Source organism: Eptesicus fuscus, chromosome 2 (assembly GCF_027574615.1).
Source record: "Eptesicus fuscus isolate TK198812 chromosome 2, DD_ASM_mEF_20220401, whole genome shotgun sequence".
Taxonomy (NCBI): domain Eukaryota; kingdom Metazoa; phylum Chordata; class Mammalia; order Chiroptera; family Vespertilionidae; genus Eptesicus; species Eptesicus fuscus.
The window spans coordinates 92,356,499-92,384,108 of NC_072474.1; the positions used below are offsets into that span (position 1 = coordinate 92,356,499).

Sequence of the window (27,610 nt, forward strand, 5' to 3'; positions counted from 1 at the left end):
CCACCTGGCCAGGGCTAATCACAGTTGTATTAATGTGGACCTTGTAGGGCCTAACCTGTTTCCCGGGTGTCTTTGAACTCATATGTGGTTTTTCAGAAGCAAAGGACTTGTTCTGAATGCCAGCCAACCTTCTCTGGCTTTACAGCTGAGCTAGCATTTCTGCCTGTCTTTGCTTTTATGGGAAAGGTAGACAATATTTGGATTAGGATAAAGTTTCAGAATCTGCCTGCATTATCTAGATCAGCACTTCTCCAAATGAGATATCATATGAGCCACATATGTAATTTGAAATTTTCTAGTACCCACTTTCAAAAACAGAAATGAATGAAATTAATTTTAACTGTTTAGTTTAACTCGCAGTATCTAAAATACTATTTCAACTTGTAATCAATGTTTAAAAATTATTACTGAAACACCTTACATTTTTTATGCAAAGTCTCCAAATATAGCATGTGGTTTACACTTACAGCAGTCAACCCAGATGCAGAATGTCCATTGGAAATACTGGATCTGTATTTAGATTTCATGAAGTTTATAGTTGAAAAGACTGTGGGACTCCGGTGGCAGGCGAGTCCGGCTGCACTGCGCACCTGCAACCTCCCTCACCACCACCCCCTCCCACGGGGCTGAAAGGACTGGGGGACTCCAGCAGGGCTGAGAGGACTGGGTGCCGCCATCTGGTGGTGATGGGTGCCACCATCTTTGTGATGGCATGACTGTCAATTTGCATATTCCCTCTTTATTAGATAGGATTAGACTTAGTCCATGCCACAAAGTCCTTGGAAACTGTTTTACTAGGTTAAGATTTATTCATGAAGGATACCAGTGCCTAGGGGAAAATAGCTCTGCATATTTGTGCTTTATTCTCAGGGCTGGAGAGTGCCTTGTACATAGTAGGGGTTTTATAAGTACTTACCTAGCTAAATCCTAGTTAGTCCTCAACGTCAGTTGAGTTTTTACTTTCTCAGAGAAGTATACATGCCCCATCATTATATTTTCTTAGAGTTCTTTTCCTCTGAAACATACAAGGTGTCCCCCCAAAATATATATACACTTTAACAGCTAATAGCTAAGTTTTGAAAATGTAATGTATTTTAATTAACACTGCCTTTATAATGATTCAAAGTGTGTGTATACACTGATTTGAGTAATTTAGTCATTAATAGCTATTGACTAGGCTATAAAATCCACGAAGGTGGGTTAGGTGTTTTTGTTCACTAAAGTATTACCTGCCCATGGAGAATACAGAATAAATATTGGTCAGATAATAATACCACAGGGCCATTTAAAATATGAAGTTATTAGTAGATTTTCCAGTTCTGAACTTTATAGATGCTGGAGTTTGTTTTGTGTTGGGGAAAAAAGAAATATTTTATTTTAAGAATTATGCATACTAAAAAGTATGCCGATTTTGAGGTTTTGTTCAAGCCCTTTCAAAATCCTCCTGTAAGTATGCCTTTCCTAGCTTTCTTCTACTTGATTGGTATTCATTTTCTCGGAATGCCTATCACCACACATCTGTCTCTGCTTATAACTTAAGGTGCACTGAAGACAAAAGCTAGGAAAAAGGAAAATGGAATTGTGAAATACGTGTAAGGAGCCGAAAAAGGCTTCTCCTGCTGTTTCAGGACAGTTAAAAATAAACCCACCCTTTTAATTATAGCAGAGCAGTGAGCCGTACCCACAATATGTGAAAATATGATTAAAAATGTATTGTGGGCCAGTAGACCAGGTTGTCAGGTCATTATCTGAGTCATAAAGTTGGAAGTAATACCCATTAAAGGTTACTAGTTTGGAAAGGTTAGCTTAGGACTTAGTGTTTGCAAATGCAGGGGTGGGCAAAAGTAGCTTTACAGTTGTAATACAAATAAATAATGCAATAATTATTAAATAATAATACAAGAATAAACTGTGTTTCGTGTACTCAACACTGTAAACCTATTTTTGCTAGCCCCTGTATAAAGTGTCTGCGTTTAAATAATGCTTTAGTAAACCTCCATCATTTGACTTTTTCTTTTAACATGTCACAGAAGTGTAATAAACATACAGAAATCGTGGGCACGAGGGAACAGCTTGGTGGATTTTCACATCCAGATCAAGAACTAGAACATTACATCACAATATCCCGGAGGCTGCCCTCCTGCGTTCTCCCCCTTTCCTGCCCTCCAGGGTAGACCATTATCCTGCCATAGATAAGTTTTTCCTGTTTTTGTGCTTTATATAATTGGAATCACTGCAGTATCCGCATTTGAATTAATAAAGCAGATTATCATTCTAAGTGACATTTCTGATGGCAACTCATTGAAAATAAGGTCTGTTTCCAGTTTTCCTTATTATGCATCTAATTTGGTAGACTGGCAGTATACCACTCTAATATTTAGTTCTTTAATATTCCTTTAAGAAATGTTCTATCTAAATGCAAGAGTGTGTGCATGCGCACAAGTGTGTGTGTATGCACATGTATTTGCCTTAAAGAGTTCACTCAAATTCAGTCACGCTGTGCTGTGCGTGCTTATTCACCTCTCAGTGGTCTATCTGCAAGCCCTTTCCCATCAGCTCACGGAGCTCTGCTTCATTTTTCCTACTGGCCGCACAGTGCTCCATTATGTGGAAGTGTAATTGAATGGGCCAGCTGTCCACTGAAGAACAGTTAGGTTGTTACTGATCTTTTGCTTTTAGAACAATAGAATCCATGTGAGTTTATCTATAAAATAAATTCTTGCTCTAGCTGGTTTGGCTCAGTGAATAGAGTGTCGGCCTGTGGACTAAAGGGTCCCAGGTTCAATTGTGGTCAAGGGTACATGCCCAGGTTGCGGGCTCGATCCCCCATAGGGGGTGTGCAGGAGGCAGCCGACCAGTGATTCTCTCTCATCATTGATGTTTCTCTCTCTGTGTGTCTCCCTCTCCCTCTCCTTCTCCCTCTCCCTTCCTTTCCTCTCTGAAATCAATATAAAATAAATTATAAAATTTATAAAATAATTATAAAATATATATTCTAAATTATAAAGTAAATTCTTAGAAATGGAATTGCTGAGCAGTGGGGTTCATATATTTGCAATTTGCTCAGATATTCCTAAATGAGTTTTGCCAGTTTTTACTCCTACCAGCAATGTTTAATAACTCCTATTTCCAGTGTCCTTGCCTTAGGTTATATGTTATCAAGCCTCTTAGTCTTTGCAGTCTAATATAGGAAAGCCAATAAATCATTATTATTTAAATTTACATATTTTTTAGTTTCAAGGGCGGATAGTTATTATACGTTTTTTGGACATTTGTGTTTCTCTTGTAACTTGTACCTAGTCTTTGCTCATTTTCCTGCGGCTTTGCTCATACTTTTCTTAATAATTTCAAGGAGTTCTTTCTATGTAAAGGAAATAAGCTCTTTTGTGTCATTTTTGGTGTGTGTTTTTTTTCTTTTTTTTTTGTCTTTACTATGTTTATAGCCTTTTTTTTTCTAAACGGAAGGTTTAAATTTTTATATAGTGAAATGTACCAGTTTTTTTTCCTTATTGGCTTTGGAATTGTGTGTTTTTAATGAGAAAGGCATTGGGAACTTTAGATAGATATTAGATAAATTGATAGGTAGATAGATAGATAAACATAAGCCTGGAATGAAAAAAAAAATTAATCACAAATGTTTGTGGGAAATGTGGCTGAGCAGGAATTCAAATTTTAGCCAAAAGTGGTATAAGCAACTAAATAAACAAAAATTTGGACATTATCTGCCAAAATTTGTTTAACATTTTAAACAGCTTTGGAAGGATTTTCAATGATATGCTTTTTTCCTTATATGCTTTGTTATTTTGGGTTTTAATTTCTCAAATGATCCCTCTTTTCAGATTTCAAATTATAACCCATTTCCTGCACCATTGCTGACGTCCAGCGATCCATGTCAGAAGTACTTCCAGGTCAGATACACTTTCACATGTTTCAATGCAGACAAGCAGTTGAATATTGAAACTTTAACAAATATATATGATAGATGATTGTTTTGATGTTAAACATATGATTTGCTAAGATAACATGTTTTGGGTTTTCATTGTTTTTCACTAATGTAATAGAAAGATGAATCTTTAAAATAAAGTAGCAGAATCAATTGGACTTAACTGTATTCATATAATAATTGCACAACTCTACTAATATCATAATGTGAAAATATTTTAGTTGACTATAATGGAAATTGAAACTATCATGCTTTGCCATCTAGCATTTCACATTATACCCTGTGAACTGTTAAACATGAGCAAAGGAGCTGTTGGTTGTGAGTCTCTATAAACAACATCTTAGTAGCCATTGCGGGTTTTGCCTGGAATGGAGTTCCTCAGGTCGGCATTCTTTTGCATTTAGTGCTGATTAATTTCAGTCCCTAAGAAAAATCACCTTTATTTTATTGTATGTTCCTTTCTTTGTGACATGATAGATGCTAGTCTACACACAAGATGGTGTGGGATTTAATTCTTAGCATCACAGTAATATAATAAGGAAAAAGCAATGGCAATAACATTTGGAATTAAACAGAGTAGAGGACTGTAAGTGGGAGATACATCTGGATGGATTCCATGTTTGTTAGGATACATGCCACTCAGAGAATTTTGAGTTTTTAAAGAAATAGATTTTAACCATAGACAAATAGATATTAATGTCCCTAAATTTTAAATCAAACTCATTAAGTATGCCAAAGCCTTTTTTTCTTTATATAACATTGCATGTTACATTTCAACAGAGAACTGAAATTAAACAATAAAATAAACACTAAGCTCAGTAGAGGTATATGAGTGGCAGGAATATCCTATTTTTACAAAAGTCAGCCAAAACCAATATGGCACACCTAAGTTCACAGAGGAAAATTAGGAACTTCGAGGTGATTCTTAGAGGTTAGCTAATTCATACTGTGAAAATTTGGGGCCAGGGAGTAGATTTTCTTTGTAAACACATATTTGAATAGGTATATTAATTTTGGAAAATCAAGGCAAACATGCATGTGCTTTTAAAAGTACATTTTAAGTGTTGAGAATAAATCCTTTTAGGAATTCTTTAGCATTAAAATTCTTTTTATTACATTTGCAAGATAGACTCAATTTGGAAACGTTTTAGGAACAAAGCTGGCAAATATATTAAATGATGTGTTTTCCTCTAAATGGGGGTGAGCTAATCAAATAGCTTGTGGAAATTTCTTACGGCCACTGTATTTGGTTATGCTGACTTAGTCATTCTTTCTGTTGATACTCAAATTGCATTATTTCTTGGTAGTTAAATAAGAGATAATGAAGCTGTTATCCAGCATGGTTTATCAATAAAAGCTACTACTATCATGCATTGGTATAAATGTAACAAATTTTGCCAAGAAAGCAGTTTTCTTACTTCAGTAGAATATCATATTCCAGCCTTTTTCTTTCTTTCTTTCTTTTTTAAAATTTAAATGGCAGCTAGTAAGGGAGAGTTTGGACCAATAAGTGGGATAAGGTATGCCTCAATCCCATTTTCCAACTCTTAGGAGCTGTGACTACTGAGAACCTTTTAAAAAACAAACATACCAAAATCTATACCATTATCTGCTTACAAAATTCTTGTTGAACCTTCAAGATTCAACTTGGGTGTCTCTTCCGAATAGGTCTTAGCTATGACATAGTCAAGTAACTTCCTTATTTTAAGGCTTCTTTCATTGTTTAATATTTTTTTTTTTGGAATTGACTTGTGGTTAGCTTATTCAAGAAAACCTGCATCAGTACATTATAACTTACTACTCTTTTCACCTAAATCAATATTCCCAGGCTTGATCATTGACTATGTTCACCAGAGATGGCCAAAAACGTCCAGAGCCCGGCCATGGTGGCTCAGTGGTTGAGCCTTGGCCTATGAACCAGGAGGTCATGGTTTGATTACCACCAGGGTACAAGCCCAGGTTGCAGGCTCATTCCCCAGTGTGGGCGTGCAGGAGGCAGCCTATCGATGATTCTCTCTTCATTGATGTTTCTCTCTCTCTCCCTCTCCCTTCCTCTCTGAAATCAATAAAAATATATATTTTTAAATGTTAAAAAAACACTCCAACAAAAACAAAAAAAAATACAAAAAACATTCATCTTCAGAAGACACTGAAGCTCTTCTAAACGATGAAAATGATGAAACCTAGAAATTGAGCAGAGATAATATCCTCGGGATCAGTGTATCATATCCCAAGGTGACTACTCTGAATGTCTTAATTCTTATTTGAATACACATATTCTGATTTGTGTTTCCCAAATAATCAGTCATCACAGCTACCAGGTGTGATGTTGCAGTGCCATCTTTCCCCCACCTGGGGGCTTCTCTTCCTTGTTGACTGATGGACTCCTACCCACCTTTCAGGACCCACCTCCACTGTTTCCTGTGTTGCTGTTGTTTTGTGTTTTGGGTGGGCGCCTTCCCTGACCCTCTCTCCTCATCCCTAGTATCTTCTTTAAGCCGCTCTGTCTTTAGCCATTGTGAGTTTGTTTAATAAGTTATCTTTCTTGCTGCCCTATCTGACTGAGTTTCTTAAAGGAAAGCAATTGGTACACCTTTCTTGACTCTCCTCCATCCCACTGGGGATGCTGAACAGAGTGAGCCCTCAGGCAATTACGTTGAGTGGAGAATGGGAAACCCTTAGGTGGTTTAGACCCAGCTCTTAAAGTCACCCCTTTATCTCCAAGAGCCTGGGGAAGTCGCCCTGGGAACCAGCTGTGTGAAGCTGCTTTCCTGGTTTAGAAACTTCCAAGGTAGGAATCCTGTGATCTCTCTGAGCCAGTGACCCTCGCTGCCTTCCATGACCTTTTCCTCTTTTGTTCAGGGAGAAGTTCTTATCATTTTTGTCACATTGAGAGTTTACTTTCATGAGTAATTTCAGGAAACCAGCTTTATTTTGCCTCTCTTTCCTAAAAGAAAAAAAAAAAATCTGAGTTTGTTTCATTTCCTTAATACTTTGAGGTCTAGTTCAAAAGGCAACATCCCTCAGGGTAGAAGCTTTGCTGTTAACTCCTCAGTGGGAATAAAATTGTACAGCAGAAAAAATAAAAATGAGGACATTGTGAAGTCTCATTTAAGAGTGGGCCCAGCGTCGGGCTTCCCTGGGCCCATTCATCAACCCCGGGACCATTTGTCAGTTTCCAATTTTATAAGCATGTCATGGGAGCGGAGAAAGAGCAGCGGGTTATTGAAGAGCGGAGTTTCCTGTCATTTCTGACAAATTTTTTCGTTGACAGAAGGCTAGAGGTCTCAGGAAAGAGAAGAGGGGAGCAGGTTTAACCACAGGCTCCAGCACGGGGTGTGTGAGGATGTCATCTGAGTTATGGGGTCACAGCTTGGTGCTGGGACCTCTGTGACTCTGGGTTTGAGGAAAGCTTTGTCAGCCATGGAATTAAAATGACCCTGGCTTACCTAATTCTGTCTAGGCTTCCTAAAAAATACCTTGTATATTAACTAAGGCTCTTTTAAGTTGCTAAAAGGAGAAAAACATCTTAAAGTGGCTTGAGAAGAAGGAGGAGGAGGAGGAGGAAGAAGAGGAGGAGGAGGAGGAGGAGGAGAAGGAGAAGAAAGAGATGGAAGAGGAGGAGGAGGAGGAGGAGGAGGAGGAGGAAGAGGAGGAGGAGGAGGAGAAGAAGAAGGAGAAGAAGAAATATAAATTGATTGGCTTCTATAACCTAGAAGTTCCTGGGTGTTTTGTTTCAGACACGGCTTCTTTTAGGGATTCCAGCGATGTCATTGCAGCCTGCTCACTTTGTCTCTGTGTCTTCACTCTACTTGCCCATGTGTTCAGTTCTCGCTTATGCAAGAAGCAGGTTCCTTCCATGGTGACTCCTTGAAGCTTGTATCTTCTAGTTCAAGAAGGGAAAAGAGAGCGCTTCTCTTCTGGTCACTGTGGCAAAAGCCTTAGGATTGGACCAGGCACCACTGCCATGGGGATTTGCTACTGTGATTGGCTGGGCCTGGGCCATGAAGTCAGGGGTAGAGTCCTCTCTGCCTGAAACACAGGGGCTGAATCCCTAGAATGTAAGTTCCGTGAGAGCAGGTATTTTTGTTGCATCAGTTTTGTTCACTGCTGTAACCTCAGCAGTGAGGACTGTCTCTGCGATAGTGGTACACACCCCAGAAAATCTGTTGAATGGGTGTGGAGGAAGGCTGATTCCTCAGGAAAAATGTTGGGGCATTTATCAGAAAAGGAGGAAATACATGCCAGGTTATAATAGATGTTTCTCCATCCTGCAGGAGAGTGATGGCAGGAGTCCCATTAGTTCTTGTCACACTCTAACGCTGAACTTATATCTAGCTCTGGAATAGGAATTGATCCTCTTGCATTGATGTTGGATCTTCATAGGTAACACTCAGAGCAGCATGATGAATAGATGGGGAGGTGATGGCAAAATCTTGGGCCCTATCCACCTTCCAGAAATCTAGGAGCACAACCACCCTTGTACTGAAGACCGGCCCTTAGGGTGCCACCCAACACCCTCATTACACCCCCATCTCAGGGTATTTCTTTCCTTTTCCCCCTCCATAGATTCCATAGGTTGCCTTTTCATTTTGTTGATGGTTTCCTTTCTTGAGCAAATGCTTTTTAGTTTGATGTAGTCCCACATGTTCATTCTGTTTTTTGTTGCCTTTGCTTTTGGTGTCAAATTAAAAAAAAAAAAAAATCATCGCCAAGACATGTTAAGAAGCTTGCCCCCTATGTTTTCCTCGAAGAGTTTTATGGATTCAGGTTTTACTTTCAAGTCTTTAATCCATTTTGAGTTAACTTTTGGGGTTAGTGTAAGGGAGTGGTCCAGGTTCATTTTTTGCATGTGGCTGTGCATTTTCCCCAGCACCATGTATTGAAGAGACTGTCCTTCCCCCATTGTATAGTCTTGGCTCTTTTGGATAATTTAACTGACTATATGTGCATGGGTTTATTTCTGGGCTCTATATTCTGTTCCACTGATCTGTGTGTCTGTTTTTATGCCATCAAATTAAAAAAAAAAAATTTTTTTTTAATGTCACTAATCCTGTGTTTTGTCCTTGTGAGTATTTCTAAAAGTACTCCATCTCCGTGGGTTCCCGAGACAGCTTCCCCTCAGGGAAGACTTAATCTTCATGAGAAAATTGAGGCCATCAGTTTTGCTTTCCTCGGTGTGACATCGCGCCTGTCCCCATCCTTATCCCTCACTTTCCTTCTCACGTGAAAAAGTGGCCCTTGTCCTGGGCAAGGCCGACTCGTCCACATCTGCCGTGGTCCCTGCTCCCCTCCCCTCTCCTCACCTGGACCCTTCCTTCTGGGTCTGTCCCTCTTTTGTGTTCCGCTTGCCCCCTCTCTACTGGCCTCTGCTTTCCTGGCCTGTGAACGGTAAAACCTGGCTAAGGCTCGCCTTTAGAACACAAACTTCTTCCCACAACTGTGGCTGCCCTGGCGGCTCTTCTCCCTCCCCTGCTTTGTTCACAGTGAAGTTCCTCGAGGCAGCCTCTGCCCACCCCTGCCACCTCCTGAAGCCGATCTGACAGAGGCCACCAGAGTCCTTATCGTCACTCAGTGCCCCTGGTGCTTCTTAGTCCTCACGTCGAAGTCCAGGTGGCGAACGGAGACTTCATCCCCATGCCCTGGTCAAGGGAGGAGTGACCCGGGTGGGAGAAAACTTCCCCCAGACCCAGGTCTGCCTTGCCCACCGTGTCCTCTCCCTGTGTCTGGACTGAACCGTTCCAAGCCTTCCAGTGTTTCCACGCCTGGGCTCTCTCCCACTCAGTGAGTGACACCACACAGCGGAGCAGGGAGATGGGCCCAGCCTACCTCTTTGGCTAGGGAGACACCCTCTGCCTACCTCTTTCGACTCTTTCCCTGATGACCACGGATGTGGCAATTGCCTGGTTTACATGGCTTCTTTAATGCCTTGGAAAATGTGCTGGAGGGAAAATGGCTTTCCCCCACCACGTAAAGCAGTGGTCGGCAAACTCATTAGTCTACAGAGCCAAATATCAACAGTACAACGATTGAAATTTCTTTGGAGAGCCACATTTTTTAAACTTAAACTTCTTCTAACGTCACTTCTTCGAAATAGACTCGCCCAGGCCGTGGTATTTTGTGGAAGAGCCACACTCAAGGGGCCAAAGAGCCGCATGTGGCTCGCGAGCCGCAGTTTGCCGACCACACACATGCACGCACTTCAGCTTCAGCTTCGTTCTTCTCGGGTAGTTAGAGTGACACTGTTGTGAGAACATTGGAAATCCGCTGGCTTTTTAAAAGGCTGCTGTTCAAGTGCTTGATCTTCTCTGCCTCAAGCACGTCTTGTCGGACTCTGCCTGATCCCCCCACCTCCCCCTCTACCACCTCTCCTTTCATGTCTTGATTTGCTCAGACTATATAGATGGTAACCCGCCCTCTCTTACCTTCTGACCCTCTCCAACCTAAGGTGGGAAGATCACTTCCGCCTCTGCACCTTCCTCCACGCCCACCCTGGTTGATCTCTATCACTTTATTGTGTGTTTGTCTTCCACAGGCTGAAAGCACTTTAGGTGCCTTGATTTCCCCATTCCCAGCACAGGGCCTGGCAGGAAGAAGGTGCTCAGTAAATGCTTGCCTGAGGTATGGTGGCCAGAGACAGAGTGTACGGGGAAGGAGGGAGCTGTGAAGTAAGAGTGATCCCTATAGGGACCGAGCTCTTATAGATGCCAGGCATTGGGCTAAATGCTCCGCAGTCTGCTCTCTCAGTCCCCACTGAAGCTCACTGAGGTGTAGGCACCGTTATCGACATTAGAAACAGGGAGCTGAAGTAACTTGTCTGTTATGTTAAGGAGTTCGGCTTTATTCTTAGCCTTTTTTTACTCCAAAGAAAACAGCCAAATAGTAGAAGGTTTAAACAGACATGGTAAGATTTTCTTTCCTTTAAAAAAGAAACACATCACCCAGCTGGTGTGGCTCAGTGGTTGAGCATCGACCTCTGAACCAGGAGGTCACGGTTCGATTCTCATTCAGGGCATATGTCCGGGTTGCAGGCTCAATCCCCAGTAGGGGCCGTGCAGGAGGCAGCCAATCAGTGATTCTCTCTCATCATTGATGTTTCTTTCTCTTTCCCTCTCCCTCTCTGAAACAAATAGAAATATATTTGGGGAGAAAAAAAAACACACGAACCTTCTTCCTTCTAAGCCCAAGGAATGTTTTTTGGTTTCATAATTAAACCCTTCTAGACCCAATTTCTTTATCCTTTCCTATTAGTCTACTTACTCTTTGTATATCTCTCTAATAAGACCATTTTGATCACTCACACCAAATAGGGAGGTTAATTTGGGGGCCTTGATAGGCAGCCCTGGGCTCTGTCCCTTGAATAAAAGGGGTGAGGGTTGCTCACATTTATTGCTACGTCCTATGCTAAACTTTCTACTGGCATTTCTCATTTTAATCCTCACAACAACCTGGTACTATTATTGTTCCCATTTTTCAGACAAGGAAACTGAAGGTCTGGTGTCCTTAGATCACTCAACTGGTGAGAATCACGGACAGGGCTCGAGCCAGTCTCTCTGACCCCAAGGTCTGTGTTCTTATGCTCAGGCCACTGCCTGTCACTTTTGGGGGCCTTTCTCTTGCAGCCTGGGTCTTTCTAGGGTTTTGCTAACCTCTACCTACTTCATGACCCTTTGGACCCAAATGACTGCCTCACAGATATGTCATCCGCTGGAGACACTGTAACTGCATAGAATTCCCTGGGCTGCCTTAGCGCTAGATCCGACCTTTCCGATGACACCATCATTTCACATCTAAGACACACTCACACTGTGTTCAGGCTTTGATCTATAAACACAGCATATGCAGAGCCGTTTGGGCTCCAAAGGCTGATGTGAACATGGCTAAAAGTATTCATCTGTCACACCCAGGATATGAAAGTGACTTGAATATTAAAGCACCTGGAAATGTTGATGGTGTTCTTTCGGAAAATGTTTATGGTTATAAACAAAGATGTCTCCCTAATAACACTGCTAGAATGTAGAACCTGGCATAAAATAGCCTTATGAAATTTCTTGCCCTGCCTTTTTAAACGCCAGCAGATTTCCAACTTTCTCATAATAACGTCGGTCTAAATACCCGAGAGTCTAAAAGTAACTTTCCCTTGTGTGTCTGCGTGGTGGGTGTGTGTCTCGGTGGAAAACTTCATGTGGGTTCAAGATGGGCTCTTCTCATAACAAATGCTACACCTGAGTGAGGCTGAATTATAAATGGAAACATATGTTTTCCACAAAATGGTAGTAGCAGCCAAAACAGTATTAATTTTTTTTTAAATTTAGTCTCAAAGTATTGCTTGAAAGGGAGAAACGCACTCGATTCTCTGTTCCTGTAACATGAAGCCCAAGTGCTGAGGTGGGTGCCGGGTAAGCAGCAATTCTCATAAATAATAATTCTGCAGAATGGGGCTCAAGGGCGGGCCACTTGGGACTACAGCCCTTAACTATCTCCATGGGCTACACGGTCATTCTGTTGTAAAAGTGGACACTGCCTGGACTGTATAGACGTTGCCTAGTTTCCTAGAAGCATGCAGGCAGACTCTAGGAGGAGTGGGGCATCCTTGTCTAAACAGCCCATCCTGTGTACTTGATGACAGACAGATGCCTCTCAGCTCCTGAAGGGAGCATTCTTGCCTTCCTCTCCTGGTGGAGGTCCCTGTTGTGCCTGGGGGAGGAGGAGGGAGTTGTCACAGAGCAATTTTAGGAATGTTAGGAGCTGTGCTTTGGCTCACCCACTGCCGTGGAGAACTCACTGAGGTCTCTGCGGAGGGCAGAGGATCAGATAAGAGAGAAGTCATTCCTCACAGGCTGGGAAATGTGAAACCTCAGGAATTCTCGCTGATGAATTTTATTCCCTTCTAGTCTGAGAAACTGTTCTTTCTTCCTAGCAAGAGACACATGGAATAAATCACGGATGGTGTGAACAATATCTGAGATAAATGCAACTGTCAGATAGTTGCCTAGGAGTCCTGCAGGGGCACATGGTGCTGCAAGCAGCTGAGTCTGTAGTTTAATTCAGTGGAACATAGTCAGGCGCCTTTGGGGCTCTAACACGTCTGAAGCGAAGGGCTCGATGCTACATTATTAGTAATAGTTGTGTCTGTATGTGTGTGTGTTTCTTGAGCAATTAAGGCATTTCACCAACATTTCTGTTTAGTACAAACACTAAGCCCAAGTCAAAAATGTTTACAAAGACATTAGCAAAACACTCTAATGGAGGTGTGACTTTACACAATTTCTAAACCTGATTGAGAAAAATTACCTTGCATGTATAGTGCATTATTGAATAGGGACCATTCAGGTTAATTAAGAAAGCTGGAGACTCAGAGGATTTTAAAATATATTTCTTATTGATTTCAGAGAGGAAAGGAGAGGGAGAGAGAGATAGAAACATCAACAATGAGAGAGCATCATTAATTGACTGCCTCCTGCATGCCTCCTGCTGGGGATCGAGCCCACAACTTGGGCATGTGCCCTGGTTGGGAATCGAACCATGACCTCCTGGTTCATAGGTCAACACTCAACCCCTCGGGGCACACTTGCTGGGCCCCAGGGGATTTTGAGCAGCTTTTTTGTTACCTGAGGGAACAACGGGATAGAAATGTGGTGTAAATGTTTGCAAAGGGGGTGATTTTCAAGGTTGTGAAAAATGAAACCATCTGAATGCTTCCATATGAATTCAAGAGAGATACTTTTTTAAAAAATATATTTTATTGATTTTTTACAGAGAGGAAGGGAGAGGGATAGAGAGCTAGAAACATCGATGAGAGAGAAACATTGATCAGCTGCCTCCTGCACACACACACACCCCCCACTGGGGATGTGCCCGCAACCAATGTACGTGCCCTTGACCAGAATCGAACCTGGGACCCCTCAGTCCGCAGGCCGACGCTCTATCCATGGAGCCAAACCGGTTTCGGCAAGAGAGATACTTTTTAATTTTAGGTAAAACGTGGACCCTCAGACCTCTTAGCTCTTCTGTAAATTGGCTTTTTGGAATCCACCGTAAGCCTTTCATTTGCTCCTATTTGATATAGAAGCAAATGGTGACAATAAAGAGGAAAATGGGTCAATTTTACAAGAACATGTGCAACAGACGCCTTCATTCTCTCCAATTTCTGCATAAAAACGTTTGCTCACTCTGTATGCTGGGTGGCTTCATCATGCCAGGCAGCTAATGCCCATTCCCTTTGTCTTCCAGCTGCCTCGGGCGTAGACACTTTGGCGGTGTTTATGGCCAGCAGCGGAACCACGGATGCCACGAATCGGAACAGCCCGGTCACACCACCGAATACCCTTAATCTCCGTTCCTCCCACAATGAACAGTTGAATGCTGAAATCAAGCACACGGAAGCCAAGAACAGCACACCCCCCAAATGCAGGAAAAAATATGCACTGACTAACATCCAGGCAGCCATGGGCCTCTCCGATCCCGCCGCACAGCCTCTGCTGGGAAATGGCTCGGCCAACATCAAGCTGGTGAAAAACGGGGAGAACCAGCTCCGGAAGGCTGCCGAGCAGGGACAGCAGGACCCCAACAAAAACGTCAGTCCCACTGCCGTCATCAACATAACTTCTGAGAAGTTAGAAGGCAAAGAGCCCCAGCCGCAGGATTCCCCGGGCTGTGAAATTTTACCCTCCCAACCCCGGAGAACCAAGAGCTTCCTCAATTACTATGCAGACCTGGAAACCTCAACCAGAGACCTGGAGCCGGACTCGGGCAGCCAGCATGGGGTCGTGGAGGACAAGTCCCAGCCGGGCCAGGGCCAGGCCTCCACCGTCATTGGGAATGGGGACCTGCCGCTGCAGAAACCAAACAAATCCCAGTTCAGCCCCGAAGAGGGCCAAGTAGCCACCGTGTCCTCCAGCCCCGAGACCAAGAAGGATCATCCGAAAACAGGGGCCAAAACGGACTGTGCCCTACACCGGATCCAGAACCTGGCGCCCAGCGACGAGGAGTCCAGCTGGACCACCCTGTCCCACGACAGCGCCTCGCCCAGCTCCCCGGACGAAGCAGGTACCCCCGGGAAAGGTGTCGGGAGGGGGCACTTGCTTTTGGTGTTTTCCGTTATTGATGGAATTCATCTCCAGACTGACTCAAAAAATCCATTTGTGGCTAGAAGAACATGATCCTTTGGGGTAAAACTGGGCAATTTGGGTGGCAAATGGATCCTTTAACAGTTTTATTTTGATTCATGCAAGAGTTGTTCTCTCTGGGAAGCAGTTTTGTAAAAGAAATAGGTCCTTGGTGGTAGGTACAGTAAAACATCATCTGTTCAGAAACTGTGCTGCCCGTGCTTAGGTGAACTATTTCTTTCTACTATCTAGAAATAGTGGGTTTTGTTAAGCAAAATAATAAAAGAAATACAGTTGCCGGGGACAAGATATAACCCAGTTAAGAGAACCAGCTATTTTAAAGTTCTCAGCAGAATGTATTTATGTTCAAGCTAATGAAAATTTAAAAGTCCGGTTATTTTTTATTTTATTTTTATTTTTTTTACAGAGAGGAAGGGAGAGGGATAGAGTTAGAAACATCAATGAGAGAGAAACATCGATCAGCTGCCTCCTGCACACCCCCTACTGGGGATGTGCCCGCAACCAAGGTACATGCCCTTGACCGGAATCGAACCCGGGACCCTTCAGTCTCCAGGCTGATGCTCTATCCACTGAGCCAAACTGGTTAGGGCAAAAGTCTGATTATTAAAAGACATCTCCCTTTTGACTTTTACTGGGGAACCTTTTATTAGTCTTATGTAAGGGATATTTGAAAATGAGAAAGTGATGTTTCTTTTAAAATATGTTCAGCAGTTTAGGATTTTAGCTCGTCTGATTGACTTTTGTCCTTATCAATAACGTCTTCAGACGTGTCAGAGGAGTCAAGACTGTGACAGAAATAAACAGGTCCCTAAACGTGGGCTACTTTTAACCTCAGTTTTTCATAGCCCTCCACTGTACCGATCATAAAACTAACGGATGTGGCGGACGTTGTTGTACCTGCAGTCAGAGTAAACAAACACTCGCAAAGGCGTATTTCTGTACCATAACCTTGCAGACACCCTGTTGGTTCCTGTGTGAGTGTGATAGATAGAACCACTCGGGAAGGAAGTAACATTTCCCCATCCTATACGGCAGAGAAACTACAAGGACTACGGATAAGGAAAAGGGAAGGGGAAAGTTAAGAGGTTAACGTGTTCTAAAAAAGTTTTTGAAATGCCCTTTAAAAATCACAGCACTTTAAATGATTCCATCAGCCTGCTGTAGCTGGTAATGGCAGTGGGGAGGTTGAGGTGAGTCTATTTCATCTTGAAAATGTCTAGACCTGCTATTATTGGGATCATAATTATGCTTGGTAATGTTACTGAGTTCACAACTCGATTACTTTTCATCCACTGAGAGAATTCATATCCTATAGCTGATGGCACTGTCACCTGCTGGTGTTTCAATCTATAGAGATAACTTGAGTATCTCACACACACCCTAACTTGACCTCCTATTTTCACACTTCTCCCTCCCACGCCTCCCTGCTCATGCAGACGTGGCTGCTGTCTGTGGTAGTTCAGTTTTAAATTTTGCTGGAAGTTATTTAATGAACAGTAAAGTCTCCTCTGCTCCTCACTCTAACTCTTTTCCCAATGACGACCACTACTTCTTTTCCTAAAGTGTTTTCTTTCAAAAACGTTTTATGCATATACCCACATCTATAATAAATTTTAAAATTTACCAAATTTTTTACTGTAAAAGGGCATGAAGAAACTTTCTCGGTAGATGGAAATGTGTAGTGTGGATGTATGGTTGTATACATGTCTCAAAAGTCTTTAAAAAGTTTATGTCACAATGATAAAATACTAGTGTAAATTCCTTTACAAAAAATAAAATATACCCAAATTTTATGATAATGATGTTGTTAATGAGTCCCTACTTTTTAGAGATGTACTATTATACTACTATATAGAATGGTATAATATGTAATATAACATAATATAAACTAATATAAATAATATTCAGTATGGACTTTTTTACAAAATAATTGGGGTGGGGATAAAAATAAAACACACAAAATTGCCCATAAGCTGATAATCGTTAAAGGTGGGTACATGAGGGTTCATTGTTGTGTTCTCTCAGATTTTATATATTTAAAATTTTCCACAATAAAAACTTAAAACAGCCCAGCTGGCATGGCTCAGTGGTTGAACCAGGAGATCACGGTTCAATTCCCAGTCAAGGCATATGCCAGGGTTGTGGGCTCGATCCCCAGTAGGGAGCCTGCAGGAGGCAGCCGATCAGTGATTCTCTCTTATCATTGATGTTTCTATCTCTCTCTCCCTTTCCCTTCCTCTCTGAAATCAATGAAAATATATATATTTTTAAAAGTTAAAACAAGAAAAAAATTACATTAGATTGTTTTATAAATGCTTTGCTTTTTTCCCTTAAATATGTATTTTGTAGAACTGTCCATATCAGGACATTCAGGCTTTTTAAGTATTAGGGGTGCTATTCCATCATTTTCAAGCTCTGTGAGTTACTTAACAGTTTCTCACCACTGAAATTTAGATGGTTAGTATCTCTAGCCCCATCGCTTATACGGAGTGCTGGTGTCGGGAAGGGCCTGCGGAGAGCTCAGAGTTTTGCTGAAATGTGCAGTCCTCTCCATCCACGGCGGCTCTCGGGTCCCTCTGCTCACTGCTCCTCGCTCAGTGCCCTGGGGGTCCTTCCTGTGGCTTCTCTACATGACTCATTACAGTGCGTGCATCGTGGGAACTGGATGAGGGTTTTCTGACATGTTGAGGGATATGTTCATTTTTCTCCCTTAAAGTCAGTTTTGAAGACCTTAGAATTTTAAAGTATGGGTGACAGTATGGTGATGGCCCTGAATGGGCTGCTAAGGATTGACATTTTGAATAGAATATGCTGGGAAGAGTGTGTTAGCTGTGACTCTAAAGCAGTGAGACTGAGTTTTTTAAAAACATACTGGAGGCCAAACCTGTGCTATCCTTCAAAATGGTCCCTTTGGGATCTCTGGGCCTATTTCAGCATGCTGCAGTGTCTCCAGATATTAATCCTATATAATAAAAGCATAATATGCTAATTAGACCGGATATCCTTCTGGGCGACCTTCCGGACACAAAGCCGGGGCTGCAAGGGCTGAGGCAGAGGCGGCTGCTGCGGCGGGCGGGGCCTGAGGCAGCCGCCTCAGTGGCGGGGGCCAAGCCCCTTGCACGAATTTCGTGCATTGGGCCTCTAGTCCTATATAATAATCCTATGTAATAAAGAGCTAATATGCTAATTAGACCAGATGGCAGAACGACCTTCCAGAACGACCTTCTGGAATGACCAGTGGGTGGGGCCAGACTCACCTCAACCTCCCCACTGCCATTACCACAAGGCAAGGCAGCCAGAGCCGTGAGGGCCGAGGCAGCCGGGCCTAGAGGTTTGAGGCAGCTGGGACCGTGAGGGTCTACCCTTGCGCGGATTTCATGCATCGGGCCTCTAGTATTAATAATATCTGGGAATTCTTTTGGAATTTCCTGAGAGCCAGTTGTGAACGCCTACTGAATAGAATCCTCTACTTCATGATCACACTTTGGAGTTTCAGGTACTGACCACCATATACTAAATTAGTGAGCGAAATAAAATTGCTTTTGATTTCATCTTTCCTGTGAAGCATAGTGTGTACAATGATCACCATCAGTTTAAATTAAACATTGTATGTTTCACTTCTAATAGCAAAATTAATGTTTATTCTGTATATTTTATATAGTATACCCGTGTTTATATGTAATACACACAAACACTGACTATTGAAGAAGGAAAAATAGGAGCAAACATTTTGTAAAATACTAGCATGCACTGTGATAGTTCATACGTAGAAAAAGTGTGTGTGCGTCTTCGCGGTGTATTAAGTAATTACTCATCGCTGGGGGGGGGTGTCCTGTGACTAAATCAGGATGACACAGTTACCTTTGAGTTGTAGACTGTGTGCTTGGGGAGCCTAGAAAAAGAGAACAGACTCATCCCTACCTTCGGGGCATCCTTTCCAAGTTAAAGGCTGTTTGTAAAATAAAGAGTACCGACTAATTAGAAGATTCTCGATTTCCTATTCCCCTTTCTGAATTGCCCCCTCCAGCATCTTAGTAACGTGTTTTTTTGTGGTCTTTTTTTTTTTTTTTTTGCACAATCCTATGTGTACAATATCTTGCTCCTCTTTGCCTCCTTTCTGTCCTTTGAGAAAACAAGAGGCTATTCTATAAAAGGAAAGCATCTATGAAATTACTGAGTTTCATAAAGTCCAGAAGCATGCCTTCTCCTAGATTCTAAAAGAAAAGCATTGGTAGTTGAAAGTGAGGACTTTCAATCTGTTAGAATTTGGCCAGAGGTCCCGCCTCCTCGGTGGCCCCAGGTGTGCACAGGGGCTCAGGTAAACCCAGGTTGATAGGATTGTGTATGTGGTCTCTCTGTTAATCACCTGGTGTCTTATGTTTGCTTCATGAAAACTTTTGGAAGAGGCAACATTTTGGTGCTACCTGGGTCCAGTTGCTTTGCATTGCAGATGGATCCCTGCTGCTCAGGAATTTGAATCCTTTGATGTTATAAATTGATTGGCTTTCACTCTCCAGGCAAACAAAGGGGTGCTCTTTTGCAAGCTGGATAGTTGGGGGAGGTGGAAGCCAAGGCACAAACTTGATTATGTCAGTCTCATTTGGCAGCACTTTTTATTTCTGGCCTTAGCTAGCTCAAGAGTGTTAGAGCATTGGGTACGTTTATATTAACACTTTTAGGAACTTCTTCTAGATGTTCATTTTATGTCACATTGCTCTGGTAATTTCAACCATAAATGATTTTTAAATTGCTTTTTAAAAGCTCCCAATCCCTTTAAAACGGAAAAAGAAAATTCCAGGATATCGGAAATGCTGTTTTCAGCTGGTTTGCCCCCATTGAATTAATTTCAGTCTTTTAAACACCCTTTAGTGATTCACTGGCCTTCCTGTCCTGTCTTCTCAGTTGACAGTTCCATGATGTGACAGGAGGAATTCAAGGAGACAGATGTGAGATGTTTCCAAAATAGCCTGGACACATTGCGTCCTGGGGTAGATCGTGTGATTTCCAAATTAGATTTTAGTACCTTGGGAGTAAGATGTATAAAAATATTTCTTATCTTATCCCATGAACTTAAGGAAGAAAGTGATTTTGCTCAATTAAATCTTTTTAAAACATTCTAGAGAAAAATAATTATTCAATTGAACATTTGATTGTCTTGCATTATAAAATATTATACTAGATACTTTGGGGTGGGGAAGAAAGATAAATATAATGAAAGGGGCAGCAGCAAAAATCTAACAGTCAGTGAGCACAAGAAAGAAGGTATATTTTAGATGGAACCAGGAAGGGGCTATAAGAGGCTAGAGTGCTGTGGATAGATGCTCATAGGAAGGAGAAACTTGATTGATTGGGATGTGGAAGTTAGGGTTCTAGATGTTATCTGTGCTGGAAGTTGAAGAGACTTTCATTGGATGGCTATCTGGGGAGATCATTGCCCTTTAGAGCTGTTAAAAAGTAAGGAATCACTTTCATTTCTTTTATATTGATCACTAAAGAAGTTTAAGTCATGACTTTTACCCCACTCTTCTCTGCTTTACTAGCATTTTGAAAATAAAAATTTTAGTTTCTATTTTGGCAAGTTTTTTAGCTTCTGGGGAAAGAGTAGTGTAGACAAAGAGTGGCTGCTTAGGAAGGAGGGCAGAAGTGCCAGGTGATGCCCTCATGCCCTTAATGGAAGGTATGTAGCCTGTAAGATTGTGCCTCAGTGGAATCTTAGACACAAAAATACTACTTGCCATGTTCAGATGTTTTCTGGTCAAATTTCACCACGAACTATCTGCCCAGACTCATTATCCTCACAACAGAACCTTAAGTTAATACATGCATAGTTACCATTGCTCATTTGTTCATCCATTCATTCTTTCTCATTTGTTCATTCATATGTACATACACATACCATTAATCTGTTAGAATTTGGCCAGAGGTCCCGCCTCCTCAGTGGCCCCAGCTGAGCACAGGTTAATGGCATGTGTATGTGCATTAAAAGTCTACTCTGTGAGCTGTGCGAGATACCCAAGACATAGAAATAAATTAGAACTGTGACCTCAGATAGCTCAAACACAGTTAGTTTCCTGTCTCCATGGAGAATGTTCCCACCATATATAGAGTGCTTTCTAAAATGTGTCCCATTTGGCACATGTCACATCTTAGTAAGAACAAGAAATAAGCCCAGATCCTGGGCAGCCCAAGTTTATAAGCAAAGAAGAGGAGATGTTTAGATGTTTTATTAGTTTCTCAGGGCTGCTGTAACAAATCACCACACACTTGGTAGCTTAAAGCAACAGAAATTTATTCTGTCTCAGTTCTGGAGGATAAAAGTGTGAAATCAAGGTGTCAGCAGGATGACTCCTTCCTTGACTTTTCCAAGCTTCTGAGGGTTCCTAGCGATGCTTGCCATTCCTGGGCTTGTGGCCGCATCAGTGCAACTCCACCTCTGTCTTCCCATCCCCTTGCTATAAAGACACCAGTCGTTGGATTTAGGGCCTCCTCTAATCCAGTATAACTCCCTCTTAATTTAATTGATTATATCTGCAAAGACTCTATTTCCAAATGAGGTACATTCTGAGGTCATGAGTAGGCATGAATTTTGGGGAGACTACTTAACCCAGTACAGATGTATCATAGATAATGCCTTACTGTATGCAACACAGAGGAGATGTGAGAGGATGTTTGTAAGAATTATTATATTCCGTTTTTTCGAGAAGGAAAGCTAACATTTGCAAGCGTTGTGAGAATTGGTAAGTGAATAAAATATGCTGCAAGGGACCTCAAGGTAGTTTTGGGTTACCTTCATCCAAATTCTTCCTTGTAAAGATGAGGAAACTTAGGTATGGACCTGATACTGTTGAATCTGAAACCGCAAACCCAACTGAGATTGGGGAAAAGTATGGAAAAGATCATAATGATATAGTAGAGCTTGACATTTAACAGTATGGCTCAGTTCTGAAGGGTGGGATAGTTCAGCGTACTTGGCATGTGGAGATGGGGTTATTCTTTTTGATCGAAGCTTATAATAGCCATGTTTTTCTCAGCTCTGTTTAAGAGACATTGCTTTCCAAATATACAGGATTTTCTTAGGAGCTTTCTGTACTAATAAAAGTATAATATGCTAATTAGACCAGACGCCCTTCCAGATGACCTTCTGGACAAAGCCATGGTGGCGGGGGCTGAGGCAGAGGTGGCCACCGTGGCAGCAGGGGCCAAACCCCTTGCACGAATTCTGTGCATCGGGCCTCTAGTGTAGAATATAAAAGAAAATGATGACCCTAACTCTAGAGCAATGCACAGGCAATAGGATGCCGTGGAAGCTTCACAAATGGGCAGTGCTGGAAAGCCTACCGGCAACCCGCAGACAGGCTGTGTCCAGTAGACAGTGTTTGAGAAGACTTGGAATTCAATGCCAAAGCTTAGAAATTGGAAACTTCTATAAAAATGTGGGTCTCTTATTTTCCTTGTAAATCCAGAAATCTCATGACACTGGGCTCAAATGCCAAATAGGCCACACTCAGCGGCAGCTTTAGGTGGCTCCTGTCCTCGGCACAGCCACTGGGCTTGTGGACCCTGCTCGTCCCCTCAGCCATCGTGTACACATGAAACTTATGGTAGAAAGAACTGGGCTGATGTTGATCTTGCCTGTGACTACTGCATGCAAGTGCAGCGCCATTGTGGCAACCTCCTCGTATCTATGGACTTGTTTTCATCATAGTCATTCTAGTCTCAGTCCCATGCCTTCTGGTAGAATTATAAAGTGTGACATGAACTATTAAGCAAAACATGTTTGAAATTTCCAAAGTCATCTTTAGATGACTCCTCAGAGCTCTTCCATCTGTTAATCTGGTTAGAGGAGGGAAAACATTAGCTTTTCAAAAGCTGGGATGTGGGTGGTTCATAAATTTTTGTACCTCGAGTCTGATTCAGTTAATATACCCAGTTCGCTTTCATAAATGTGAGGATAGTTACCAGTTACTCTTATAATTTAGATATTGTGCTTATCTACTAGAAACCTTGGGTGTAAAATGGTGAAATAAAAGCTTCATATTCAAACAGATGTGACTGGAAAAATCCAATTAGTCGACTATTAGAAAATTGTCAGCATTCCATATGGAATGGTCAGGAAGTGAGAGAACAGGATAAAACACCAACTCCAAAATATTGGTGTTGGTATCTAAGAGAGGAGATAATATTTATCGTATGTAAGCTTTTATTGTTGGTTTGCTTTCCTGAGATTTGTTCTTGAGAATGACAATTTAATTCCTGCAAGGATTCTTCCTTAATATAATTAGAGACATTGGTGGTTGATTAGTTTTCTCCCTCAGTATTTGAAGAAGTTTTCCTATAGAATTGCACTGAACTGGTACATCTGGGATATTATAATGGTAGATTTCCATCCTATCAGTGTCTTGTCTAAGAAGCTGATTTCAGTCTGTTGGTTTGTTACCAGGATCTTTCTCTCATACATATGGTAGTGTATGTGGTGGTTAGGTATAAAGATGGCTGGCCCATGAAAGCCTATTATTTAATCCCTAATAGATATGTAGCGTAATCATAATAGAACCATAAAACAGTTTCTCAGAATGTTATAGAAGAAAACGTTCTATGTGGAATTGTCAGAAAGTGAGAGAACAAAGATGACCCCCAGCTCCAAATCATTGGGAAGGGGCTGATGGGAGGTATAGCAGAAGGTCAAGGACTGGGGCTGTGGAGACACCTGCTGATGGAAGCCTCTAGGGACACTTCTTAGTAATGGGCTAATTCTCCACTTTGCTTTTCTGTGTCTGCTCCAGGCTATAATCTGTGGGGGACCTTTGACCAACATTCCTTTCATCCCTTGCTCACTGTGGACACGGCAGACATCCCATGGCTTCCTGCCCTTCCCCTCTTTCCCCAGAACACGCCTCAGCTTCTTTCATGATTTCTGAGTGGCTTTCACCTTTTAGTTGATGTCTTATCCATCTGCCCCCTGTTTATTTTTCTTGCATGTGTTATGGGACAAGGGCCCTGAGTTATGGAATGGATTTAGTTCCGTCATGTCTTTAATGGAGGTAAGGATGATTGGTTTGGTAAACTCCAGACTGTTTATTTTAAGGGTACTTTAGTGAGGATGACACTCACATACTTTCTATGGATGAACGTCTCCTGAGTTCCTCCTGTGTGTAAGGAACTGAGCTAGTGTTCTGGGTGACTCCGTGGTTGAGGCACAATGCTTCCTTCGAGGAACTCACAGGCCCCTTCCTCAAGATTCTTTCAAATCTCTTTAACTCTCTTACGGCATTTACCGCCTTCTGGGTTTTAGAATCCAACGTCCTCACTGGTTCCAGCTGCATCAGTTTCTTAACCTCTGAGCCCCAACTTTCTTATCTCTAATGTGGGAATAATAATACTACCGACCTTATGGGATTGTTATATAAAGCCCTTGGCACAAAAGCTGGCCCACAAGAAGCATTTTTTGAAACGTTAGTTATCATTATAATTAGTCTTATCTTTCCTATGAGGTGGAAAGCTTCTTCAGGATATAGGATGTTTTACCTTTGTTCTTGTTGTTTTTAAATCTCCAGAAATAAACCTATATAGTGGGTACTCATGTTTGAATGAGTGATGAGCATAATAAGTACATTGTATTATTTACACTAGCAGTACAACATATTAAAGGTAATAGTTTACCTCCAAGAAGTTCATAATAATTAGAGAGATGAGTAAATCCTCTGCTCCTCAGAGGCTAATGTGCAGGAAACTCTCCGGGGAGCGTGTTGAAATGCAGGTTATGACTCTGTAGGTCTGGGCTGGAGCCTGAGATTCTGCATAAAAATATTTTTTCATTTTTACAATGTGGACATTCTGCATTTTTAACAAGCTCTTTCCGTTGATATTGATACATGCTTCTGGTGTTCGACCACATTTTGAGTCACATTTTGAGTGGTAATTCTGGATTATAAGCTGCAGGGGGAAGGATGCAGTCTGTTCTGTTCACTGCTGTATTCTGAGCACATAGAAGAAACAGAGCCTGAGGCATGCTTGTGGGGAAAAATAATGTGCAATAAATACATTTACCTCAAAATGATACCCGGTGGATTATTTGCCAAGTATGTAGGACAGATAAAGGTCCTGAAGTTCCAGACAAAGCATTTCTTGATCTGCAGGCCTCATGTAATGCATGAAGAAGACAGAATTGAAAGATGATGGTGTTTAGAGAAGTAAAGAAGGAGTGAGTACACAGGAAGAAGAAACAGGGAGAAAGCAAGAGAAGAGATTGCTGGAAGGCAATATTCTCAAACACTTTGGTCTTGGGGACCCCATTACACCTTCAAAAAGTACTGAGAACCCCAAAAAACTTTTGTGTACATCGAGTATATCAATATTTATTGTATTAAAAAATTAAAACTGAGATATATTTAAATTTTATTTATTTAAAAAAATAAGAAGTCCATTAACATGAACAGAATAAAACATATTGTTTGAGACATAACCATTTTTTTCAAAGCCAACAATAATTTTATAAGAAAAGTAATGTTTTTCTTTATTTGAAAATCTCTATAATATATGTCTTACTCAAAGGTAGCTGGAGTCTCTTGCTTCTACCTTTAGTGCGTTTCAATAAACATGGTTAAAGTAGATGAAGAAAATCCTGCTGTCCTCATGCAGCTTTGTAGAAGGAAAAGAGGGATATTTTAATAGCCTTTTCAGACCATTATGACTATTCTTTTTTGATGTTACACCAAAGCTCGATAATTGGTAGTTTCTTAAAGGTTAGTTACAATGTGGAATCTGAAACCACAATAGTAAACTCTTTTGGACTCTGTTTCATTAAAACCCAGTGTCTGTCCTACATTCTGGATGGATGTTTTACCCATACATAATTTTGTGACATCACGCATTGGCGACTTGGAAAACACTGGTTCAGTGAGTTATGAAGCTCTTCCAAATGTTGACACGTTTCATTATACACTATGAAAACATTACATTCATTGGTCTCTCCACACCTCATCAGCAAAGCCATTCATTATTGGGGAAGCTGTCAAGCTCTCAGTGGTGGATACAAGTTTTCCAAAATTCCAACTTTTGCTTGAAAGCTCGCATTTTATCATCGGCAGCAAATGCCATCAGTTGTTTTCCTTGATGTGTCAGGCTCACCTCATTCATTTTTTAGAATATTCTGCCTAGTACCCATATTTGAGTAACCATAGTTTGTCCTTCGTTCTTTCGAGTAAAAAGGGTGCTCTGTGTGCTTTTCCTGAAGCACTCTGACCTTCGTCTGCAGCAGAAGTACTGTATGCATACTTACATTTTAAAGGCATAATAGCCCGGGCCAGTTTGCTCAGTGGATAGAGCGTCGGTCTGCGGACTAAAGGGTCCCCGGTTCGATTCCGGTCAAGGGCATGTACCTTGGTTGCGGGCACATCCCCAGTAGGGGTTGTGCAGGAGGCAGCTGATCGATGTTTCTCTCATATTGATGTTTTTAACTCTCTATCCCTGTCCCTTCCTCTCTGTAAAAAATCAATAAAATATATTTTAATAAATAAATAAATAAATAAATAAATAAATAAAAGGCATAATAGCCCTAGTCAGTTTGGCTCAGTGGATAGAGTGTTGGCCTGCAGACCAAAGGTCCTGGGTTCGATTCTGGTCAAGGCCATGTACCTTGGTTGCAGGCTTCTCCCCAGCCTGGACCCAGGTTGGGGCTCCTGCAGGAAGCAACCACTCAATGTTCTTCTCTCACATCGATGTTTCTCTCTGTCTTTCCCTCTCTTCCACTCTCCCTAAAAATCAATGGAAAAATATCCTCAGGTGAGGATTAACAAAACAAAGCACACAAGAAAATAAAAATAAAAGGCATAATAGTTGCCCTAGTCGGTTTGGCTCAATGGATAGAACATCGGCCCACAGACTGAAGGGTCCGGGGTTTGATTCCAGTCAAGGGCGTGTACCTAGGTTGCAAAGCTCCATCCACACACCTGGTCAAGGTGGGTGCAGGAGGCAACCAACCTGTGTGTCTCTCTCACATCCATGTTTCTCTCTGTCTTTTCCCCTCCCTTCCACTCTCTAAAAATCAATGGAAAAATATCCTTGGGGTGAGGATTAACAACAACAACAAAGGCATATATTTAAGGATTGAGGTTTAATAAAACTAAAAATTTCTGCTGCAACAGGGACATTCTTGGGTGAAACTGACATTGTTTTCAGTGGGTGTGTGTAGTATTGGGGAGTACCATAATTTCTGGTACAAGTTGTGCCATTGTCTTGCTTCATGCTAAGATGCCAGCAATTTTATCCATAAATTTTGTGCTCTATCAGTTAAAGGTTATGTTAGCACAGTGAAAAGGGCTGTAAATAATATGTTAGTGTTATGGAAATAATTTCAACCTCAGAGACCCCCTGAAATCGCTTTTGGGAACATTTGCTCTCGGTACCGGGATCAATGCTTCTAGCAATTTGGGTGGAGAGGAAAGTCTGTGAAGGGTAATTGTGAGGGGGGGTCAGTTAGGTAGGTGGAGGCCAGGTTGGAGAATGCTAATGCTTAATTGTGAACTTGCTTTTGTTAGTG

The 27,610-nt window shown here is 41.7% G+C and overlaps 1 protein-coding gene across 1 annotated transcript in view; it reads left to right on the top strand.

Moving 5' to 3' along the window:
• The window catches only part of APBB2 (amyloid beta precursor protein binding family B member 2), a 339,921-nt gene that overhangs the window by 159,938 nt on the left and 152,373 nt on the right, over nt 1-27,610 (top strand). Inside the window, exons 5-6 of the mRNA XM_054729387.1 lie at nt 3,840-3,908; nt 14,177-14,992. Of these exons, the coding sequence (XP_054585362.1) occupies nt 3,890-3,908; nt 14,177-14,992 (835 nt within the window). The 5' untranslated portion in view covers nt 3,840-3,889. The remainder of the gene's footprint in view (nt 1-3,839; nt 3,909-14,176; nt 14,993-27,610) is intronic.